Below are 9,282 nucleotides of genomic sequence, written 5' to 3' on the forward strand. Positions count from 1 at the left end.
AGGGCTTCTGAGATTTTTTCCCTCTCAGGTACAAAGGGACAGGTTTTTGGCTCAGCGGCCCAGGGTAACAGGGAGAGAATACTTTGAGGTCTTGGCGCAGAAAATTATAGTTTAACCCGAGATTTGGGAATAAGTGCTTGAGTTTATTGGGGCTTTTGGGTGCAGACTCTTAGTCTTCTTTCTCTGTGTTCAAAGGGGGGATATATTGGAGTATAAAAGTTGCATTATTTGCTGTGTAACCAAAACTATGTAGTCAGTTTTGAAACTTGCTATTTGCTATGCATATACCCAATTGAATGTAGAAGGCAATGGTGTGTTAATAAGAGGAAGCTAAGAGATGTAGATTATGTAGTCTGAGTTTGCTATTTGCAGTGCATGTACCCAAATTAGTAGGAGAATGAAATCTTAAGAATGTAGAAGACAATGGTGTGTTAATGAGAGGTAGCTAAGGGATGTAGATTAGAACATGATTAAGTCAATGGGTAGAAACAATAGTGGCGGATGTACGTGTGATACGCACTATAGACCGAATGCATATGCTAAAGCAACTAAACCAGGAGATTGCTATAAAACATGCTATGTCCAAGGATCGGTGGGCAATCAGTGACTAGCTCACTGACTGTCTCAGCTTTGATTTGCAAATTAAAGTTTAATACTTCTTGGTCGTTTGTGGGGCACGAGAAACCATGACAGCAGCATCTATGGAAAAGAGTACAGTTGACGTTTTGGCCCAAAACTTCAACTGTACGTTTTTCCACAGATGCTGTCCGGCCTGATGAGTTACTCCAGCATTTTGTGTGTGTTGCTCATTTAAAACCAACACTATTGCAGCAAATTCATTTATTTTGATGCTTTATTCTAGATACCCAAGAAGGCAACAGTAGGCGACACGGTACTTCCATGGTGAGTTCAGCATCTATGAGTATTCTGCACAGCTCTTCGCTTCATGACTATACCCCTGTCAGTCATTCTGAGAACCAGGACTCTCTGCAGGTATCTCTCTTGGTGCAAATCTCTATCCTTCAACCATCTTTGCTTTGCTGCATGTTTTAACTAGATTTTAAATAAATACCTTTGGTTTTTATCCAGTTAACAAATGTTCTGTTATAATGTAATTTTTTACAATTAATCAAAAGTTGTGGCTCCGTTTCTAGTGGTTCTCCATTAGTCATCAGGTTATGTGCTTAAATTTAGCTTTGTAAAAAGCAAAGCATTAAATCTGGAGAAATACTGTAAGTTCTCTCCTATTAGATGTTGTCTTTTGGTTGAGAAATTAACCATAGGTCCATCTCTTAACTTAGTACTATAAGGTTGTGCAGTATAGTATAAAAGAACTATGGAATCTTCATCAACAACACCTAAACAGATTATCTGGTCATTATCACATCCTTGATTATGTTACTTGTGCAAAAAATGGTTGCTGATGGTCTAATTGTATATACGTCAAAATATATACCATTTCAATGGCTGTATAGCATTTTAGTCTCGACCACAGGTTGATCTGTTTTCAAAGATTTTGTAACATATGAGGAACATTAAGAAGAATACTAAGAAGAATTATTTAGTTTTTAAAATATTTAACATTTTACAACAGTGTTTGAGATCAAGCGTTTCAGACGTAGAAAGCACAACCCTGGAACAGGCCCTTTGGCCTGCAATGTCTGCAGTGTTTTATCTGAATTAAATAATTTCAAACCTGTTATTTGTTACTACTATAACAGAAACTAATGGTGTAGGATTGTAAACTGATTGGCAATACTTTTTTAATACCTCCATTCTACATAGTATTACTTTCAGCAAAGGATGACATTAAAATCATTTATGAATATGTTCAATTCTTGCCATGTATATAAATACCCAGTGCCAGCAATGAAGTTAAAATGCATACAGATTCACCATCAAATTAATATTTGGCATGGAGGCTTTTTGAGTTTTTTTTCTCATTTATTCCTCAATGAGCTGGGATTTTTTATTTGTTGGACACATGACAATGACTCCTGGTTATTCTCTGCAATGAGGTATACAGCATAAGTTGAGATGCAGTATTTTTACAAACTAAATAATGCATGTCACGAAATGTACATGTTATGTTTGGTATCTCCCTCATAGCCAATCTCAGTTGGAAATTTGCTGTAAAGGTAATGACAATTTCAGTACTGGACAATACTTGATCAACATTTTGTGTTGCTCCACATTCAGCATTTGCAGTTTCTTGTGTTTCCAATGGAAATGAAAATTTTAGGTTACTCCTCCAGAGCAATACTTCAATACTACATGTACTGGTAGAAGGAGGAAATATCTTTTTTTTAAGGTGAAATAAAACTAAGGGCGTAAAAAGTCATGACTGGAAGTGAACTAACCTTAAGTTATACAAAATTATGAGGGGTATAGCTGGGGTAAAAGCAAGCAGGCTTTTTCCACTAGGGTTGGGTGAGACTACAACCAGAGGTCATGGGTTAAGGGTGAAAGGTGAGAAATTTAAGGAGAACATGAGGGGAAACTTCATCACTCAGGGTCGTGAAAGTATGGAATGAGCTACCAACAGAAGTGGCACATGCGAGTTTGATTTCAACACTTAAGAAAAGTTTGGATAGGTACATGGAAGGCTATGGTCCCGGTGGAGATTGTAGGCAGTTTAAATGGTTTTGGCATGGACCTGTTGAGCCGAAGGGCCTGTTTCTATGCTGTACTTCTCCATGACTCTAACATGTATCACTTAACACCCCACCCTTTAGCATATACAGTTTATACTTTTTACCTGGGGCATCAGTGGTGCAGCCAAAATTTAGTACTCACCTCTAACTGCCATTATGGTAGTATTAAATCAACACTTTAAAACCTTGTAAACATACTTCAGAGTGCTATTAGAAAGATGTTTTGGGAGTTAGGCTATGAGACAATAAAAGATAGCAATATTTTTCCAAAACAACACACACAAAATGCTGGAGGAACTCTGCAGGCAACTTCTGTGAAAAGTAGTAATCAGTTGTCGTTTCAGGCCAATACCCTTCTTCTGAGAAGGAATGGGGAAGACGCCAGAATAAACAAGTCGGGGGAGGGGAAAGAGGCTCACTGGAAGGTGATAGGTGAAGCCAGGTGGGTGAAACAAGTCGAGGACTAAAGAAGAAAGAATCTATCTGATAGGACAGGAGAGGAGAATCTGATGGGAGACAAATCCCCCCCCCCCCCCCCCCCACCAATCCCCTGACCTCTTCTCACCCTGCCTCAGGTGCCCTTCTCCTTCTCTTTCTCCTATTGTCCCTCTCGTCTCCTGTCAGATTCCTTCCTCTCCAGTGTTTACCTTTCCCACCCAGCTGGCTTCACCAATCACCTAGCTCTCTTCCTTCCCCTCCCCCCAGCTTCTTATTCCAGCATCTTCCCCCTTCTTTCTTAGTCCTGAAGAAGGGGCTTGGCCCGAAATATCGACTGTTTACTCTTTTCCATAGATGCTGTCTGACCTGCTGAGTTCCTCCAGTTTCTGCATATTGCTTTGGATTTCCAGCATCTGCAGACTTTTCATGTGTTTGTGAATATGTTTCCAATTAAGAGTAGTTTATTGTGTGACAGGAACATGCAGGTGGTTGTGTTCCATGATTAGTAAGTTGCTGTAGTAGTCACTTAGGCAAGTAACTTCAGTGTATTTGGCAGACATTGTAAACTGTAGTCATGGAACACCAGTGGTGCGACACCGGTAAAGTGGCCTGCTTTGTTCCTGGATGTTTATTTTCCTGTACTGTAGAAAATGTTCATCCAAACAAGCGGAGAGTTCTGTTATACTCCTGTTTTGTAGATGGGGCTAACTATGGTAGGACTGTTTCTACTGACAGGAGAAGGGACAAAGGGGGGTTACTGGCACCTTAAAACCAGTTACTTAAGGCAGATAGAGCTCATCAGCCATGGTTGGCAGCTCATCTGGGAGAAGGAAAACTCTGATCTCAAACCTCCACTGCCTTGCGGCTATATCCACTCATAGGGAATGCTTTGAGAGCAAATCCAAAGGAAAAATCTGGAGCTGGATTCTCGAAGACTATCTTACGCTGACTGGCAACTCGTGCGGCATTGCTGGTGCCAAACTGTATCGGTCTCTGCCATTTCTTTGGGTTCATCAGTTGTGTGGAGGGGGTGGCTTGCTACATGGACAACAGTTTGCTCTCCATATCTTACTGCTCAGGCTCACATATCGAGTCAGCTAGGATGCAATATCCATGGTCAACTCTGATCGAGAGCGGCCTCAGCAGCAGTATATGGGGTATCACATGACAAGTCACTCACTGAAGAATACTCAGGTTCTGACTGTTGCCAAAATATTTTCCGTATTTCTTCCTGTGCAGTGTACTTTAATATTTTTGTACCTTTGAATTTTACACCTGTATCTCTAAACCAGTTGTGCAAATTGTGTTGCTGCTGCAGATTGGGTACTATATTGCAATGCTGTGGCCATTACCGAGGCTTGATTGTCACAGGCAAGATTAGCTGCTTGATGTTCTGGGGTTTGAATGTTTCAAATGGGATAGGGATGGAGGTAAAAGAGGTGGGTGAGTGGAACTGCTAATCGGGGTTAGTATTGTAACTGCAGAAAGGGAGGATGTTGTGGAGGGATCATCTGCTTAGTGTAGGTGGAAGTCAGAAACAAGAAGGGAGCAATCTCTGGGAGTATTCTGTAGGACTCACAATAACCACCAGGACACTGAAAGCAGATAAGTTTGAAAATTTTGGAAAGGTGCAAAAATAAGTTATTGGTGACTGCAACTTCCCTAATATTAATTGGCTCCTCTTTATTGCAAAAGGTTTCAATGGGGCAGAATTTGTTAGATGTGTTTAGCAAGGATTCCTGACACAAAAATGTGGACAGACTGACTAGAGGAGAGGCCATACTGCTGTTTCATAGAGATCTCTTCTGGGACCGCTGCCATTAGTGATTTTTATGGATGAGGAAGTGGAGAAGTTGGTTAGTTTACAAATGACACAAATGTTGGAGGAGTTGTGTTTGTCGAAGGTTATTATAGATTACAACAGGATATATACAGGATGCAGAGTTGGGCAGAGAAGTGGCAGATGGAGTTCGGTCCAGAAAACTGAAGTGGTACACTTTGGAAGATTGAACTTGAAGGTGGAGCACGAGGTTAATGGCAGGATTCTTAGTGTGGAGAAATATACAGGGATCTTGGGTTCAAGTCCATAGATCTATTAAAGTTGCTGTGCAAGGTTGATGGCGTGGTTAAAGTGTATGATTTGCTGGCCTTCATTAGTAGAGAATTGAGTTCAAGAGTTGTGGCATAATGTTCACCTCTATAAAACTCTGTTTAAACCACACTTAGAACACACTGTCAATTCTGGTCATCTTATAATACGGAAGCTTTAGAGACAATGCAGAGGAGATATACCAGTATGAATTAGAGTCCATGTCTTATGAGGAAAGATTGAGTGAACTAGTGCTTTTCTCTTTGAAGTGACAGAGAATGAAAAGTACCTTGGAGAGGCAGAAGTATGAGTGGACATCCAGTACCCTTTTTCCAAGGGCAGCACTGGCCAATACCAGGGAAGAGTTTAGGGATGATATTGGAGATCGGTTTTTACATAGAGTTTTGGTGCGTGTAATACACTGCCATGGTGGTGGTAGAGGCTGATAAAAGACTCCTATAGGCATGATGATGTAAGAAAAATGGAGGGTTGTGGGCTTTCTAGGAGGTAGGGGTTATATTGATTATGAAGTAGGTTTATATTGGTCAACCCAACATTATATGCCGTTCTACATTTCATGAATTAAATTCTGTCATATCGGCTTCAATGGATTTTAGTCTGCGTGTGCGTGCGTGTGTGTGTATGTCTCTCTCTCTCTCTCTCTCTCTCTCTCTCTCTCTATATATATATATATATATATGATGAAATTTATTAATAAAATCTACATGTAGTAATAATATGTTTTGCTTTCTTTATTAGGCTTTGAGCTCTCTTGATGATGAAGATCCAAATATCCTGCTAGCTATCCAGCTTTCCCTGCAAGAATCTGCCCTTGCTGTAGGTGGTGAGCCACAAGAATTCCTTAACAACGAACCATCTTTAGGGGCCATTGGTACTTCCTTGCCTTCAAGGCTTGATACACCTCAGAGAGGCATGGATAGTGCTAGAGCTCTGAGCAATTCTCAGTTAATGGATTTGGATAACAACCTGATGAGACTTAATGTAAACAATGATCCCTACCCTAATACATTTAGTAGCTCCTTTGATGTACATACTAGATACTTTTCATCTCCTGAAGGTACTGATCCCACAGACACAGACCCTGCAATGAATGTAAATCTTCTTGGTAATATCATGGCCTGGTTCCATGATATGAATCCACAGAGCATTGCATTAATTCCTTCGGCATCTTCAGAAACTGACATTGATACACAGCAACTTGGTGGAGAGGAACAGGCATCAGGCAGAATTGAGATGTTACAGAACCTTCATGAGGACCATGCATTATTTGAAGCTGCAGTCATGAGTGAAGGTAGAGGACCCCAAGTTGATGAAGCCTACTCTTTGGAAAGTACTGATGCTACCAAATCTGAACCAGAATCATCAGGTCTGAGTGACAGCAGGAGTAGAATACTCTTGGATGATGACTCCCAGCAGAATAACTCTTCAAATGAATGGGAAGAACAAATTCATTTAGTATAACTGCAACAAGTAGATTACTCATGGAGTCACTTTCATTGTGTCCCTGTTGTTTAGATCAGCATGAACCTAGGCTGGCACATAGTATAGGAGTGCTGAAGCACCTGTCAATGATAGAGAGAAGTTTTGAGTCCTCCAAAGAATATCTCAGCTAGTTAATCCCACATCGGTTCCTGAATTTTCAATGAAAAGCTTAATTCTTTTAGATCCTTGTTTATCTTTTAATTATACCAACTGGTAATTAAAGGATCTAAAGTAAAATTGCTGATGGTATATAAACAGGGAGGCTGTCTTATCCTACGTAATAGGCATCGAGAATTGTACTAAACGGGAGTCTGTTGGAATACTTCTAAATTGATTGCAAAAGTAAGCACTGCCTATTACAAGTGAATTGTGGTGCCAAAACTTAACCAGTTAAAAGCAGTTTAATCCATTGTATTCCGCTTGTGCCTGCACTGGCCAGAACTAATCAAAACTCTTTGGAGCCATCGACTGGAAGTGGCCTGTTTTTGTGGAACTAGATGCAATTTGGAAGTAAAAGTAGCATGGTTGCTACGGAGGCTTGTCTTGCGCTTTGATTTGTTAACAGTGGTTGCTGTTTTAAAGTGATTTATTTAAAGGAATCAGAATTGGAGATTAACAGAGTAGTCTTTTTTGAACTCCCCACTTTACTGTAAGTTTAATTGGAGCCTTTTCATCTGGGGAAGTGCAGGGGGGAGAAGAAAAGTATTTAATTAAATGTACTGTCAGTGCCACTTTGTCTTGAAAAAGACTTGAAATGTAGGCCTAAAATTTGTTAAATGCAAAGCCATCCCTTGTAGGCAAAAAGGTAAAAATCATGTGAAAGCCACATCGATCACTTCAAATGTCTGCCTACTCAGTCTATCATTGTGCCTTGCCTTACCTACATGGTTGGTTGCCACATTTTCAGATCATCAGAATTGAGATCAAACCAATGCACATGACCCTAATTTAATTTATCATTTAATTGTTTCCATTTGCATTTTGGAATGAGAGTTTTGCATTGAATACTGTATTGGATGTGTTTCTGTGGAATTTTGTAGTAAATTTCACAGCATTTTAAATATTTGGTTGTATAATAATATAATCAAGCTTTTTCCAAGTACACAGTCATTGTCTGGAAAAAGAATCTAATTGTGCTAATTTTTATTATAAAAGTTTTTACCCTTAAAAGCATCATACTAGTCTAAATCATCAAGTTGCTTTTATCAAACTCAAATAATTTCATTCAGTTTTTGAAATTTGGAGTTAAGTAAATATAAACAATGTAAAGCCCAAGATTTGTAAGTGGTTTAAGTTTGGAATGTTTTACTTAACTGACTTTTTACTGAGTCACTGTCTGACAAAGTAGTGTTGCATTGAAGTAATTTTGGTTTGATATTGGAAATAAAAAGGATATATATTACATGGCTTTGAATATGTATTGCAAAGTTGAGCTATGTAAGAGTGTTGTATATGAAGTTAGTAGTTCTGTGGGGTTTTGGTTATGTAAAACCATTGTTTAATTTGTGGAATTTAAACCATGGTCCATTCTGTGTATTGTTGGCTATGCATGGTCATGAATCATTCAGATTCAAAACTATCTTTTCAGTTACAAGTTTTAAAACTCTTGGATTAATTTGAAAATCTGAAAAAAAAATCAGAAATATTTTTAAGGAACTGCGGATTTTATAATACTAAAGCCAACTATTAACCTTGAATTATCTTCAAAAGAATTGTTGCTATTTGCACTTTCATAGTACTGTACTTAATACATTCCCACTTTATATAAGGATACAATATTTAGATGTTTGACCAATGCAAAGTGTCATTTAAAACTAACAGTTAAACTGTGCAAAACTGATTGGACATATTGATTTAAATTGAAGTCAGCAAATTAATTAACTTGCTAGTAGGGTCATTCACTTGAATTTGTGAAGTTATGTTTTAAGTTTTGTTTTCTCAAACTCCTGTAATTCTGTTTTAAATATTGCAGTTATTCCTCTGAGGCCGAATGATAAAATTCAGTTCTTACGTTATTGGTTTCATTGAAAACTGCATTTCCTATATTTACTCCTTATCCTCAAGTATAATTTTCTTTGGTTCAAATGTTATAATATGGAAATGAATGGAGGTTTGATCAACACAATTGTAAATTAATATTTATAATAAATTCAAGTTTCTGGAGTTTTCATAATGAAAGTGTTTAAAGTCTGTTCAACATTATCAAGCTACTTTTGCAACATTGTCAAGCTACAGTGACAAGAGTATTAGAACAACCATAACTGCTTTTCGGCATCTCACCTTGAATTTTTTTTCCACAATGCCAATAAAAGAGAGTTGATGGCATTGTAAGTGAATAATTGCCCACAAACTTGTGTTTGAGCAATCTGGTCACAAATTTTGTTTAAAATTACACAGACTTACAAATTTCTTTGCTCCATTTTAATGCACTTGCATATTGCTGAGTGAAAATAGTCTTTGCAGTCAGCCTTAGTATCAGAATCTTAATTTATTGTGTATAATTCCTTAAGTATATTCAAGTGATATCTTTATACATTTTCATTAATACAGCAGAAAATGAATATACAGTAAACATTTAACTGGAATTCTTTTAATTAC

The 9,282-nt window shown here is 38.2% G+C and overlaps 1 protein-coding gene across 3 annotated transcripts in view; it reads left to right on the forward strand.

The window, feature by feature from the left end:
• The window catches only part of ankib1a (ankyrin repeat and IBR domain containing 1a), a 106,014-nt gene extending 97,054 nt beyond the window's left edge, over positions 1-8,960 (forward strand). Inside the window, exons 20-21 of one of the 3 annotated variants that reach the window (XM_059972291.1) lie at positions 863-903; positions 5,941-8,960. In XM_059972291.1, coding sequence (XP_059828274.1) covers positions 863-903; positions 5,941-6,663 — 764 coding nt within the window. In that variant the 3' untranslated portion in view covers positions 6,664-8,960. Of the gene's footprint in view, positions 1-862; positions 994-5,940 lie in introns of all 3 variants that reach the window. The other 2 variants (XM_059972289.1, XM_059972288.1) reach the window with 2 other exon arrangements.
• Positions 8,961-9,282: the final 322 nt, after the last annotated feature.

Source organism: Hypanus sabinus, chromosome 6 (genome assembly GCF_030144855.1).
Source record: "Hypanus sabinus isolate sHypSab1 chromosome 6, sHypSab1.hap1, whole genome shotgun sequence".
Classification (NCBI taxonomy): Eukaryota; Metazoa; Chordata; class Chondrichthyes; order Myliobatiformes; family Dasyatidae; genus Hypanus; species Hypanus sabinus.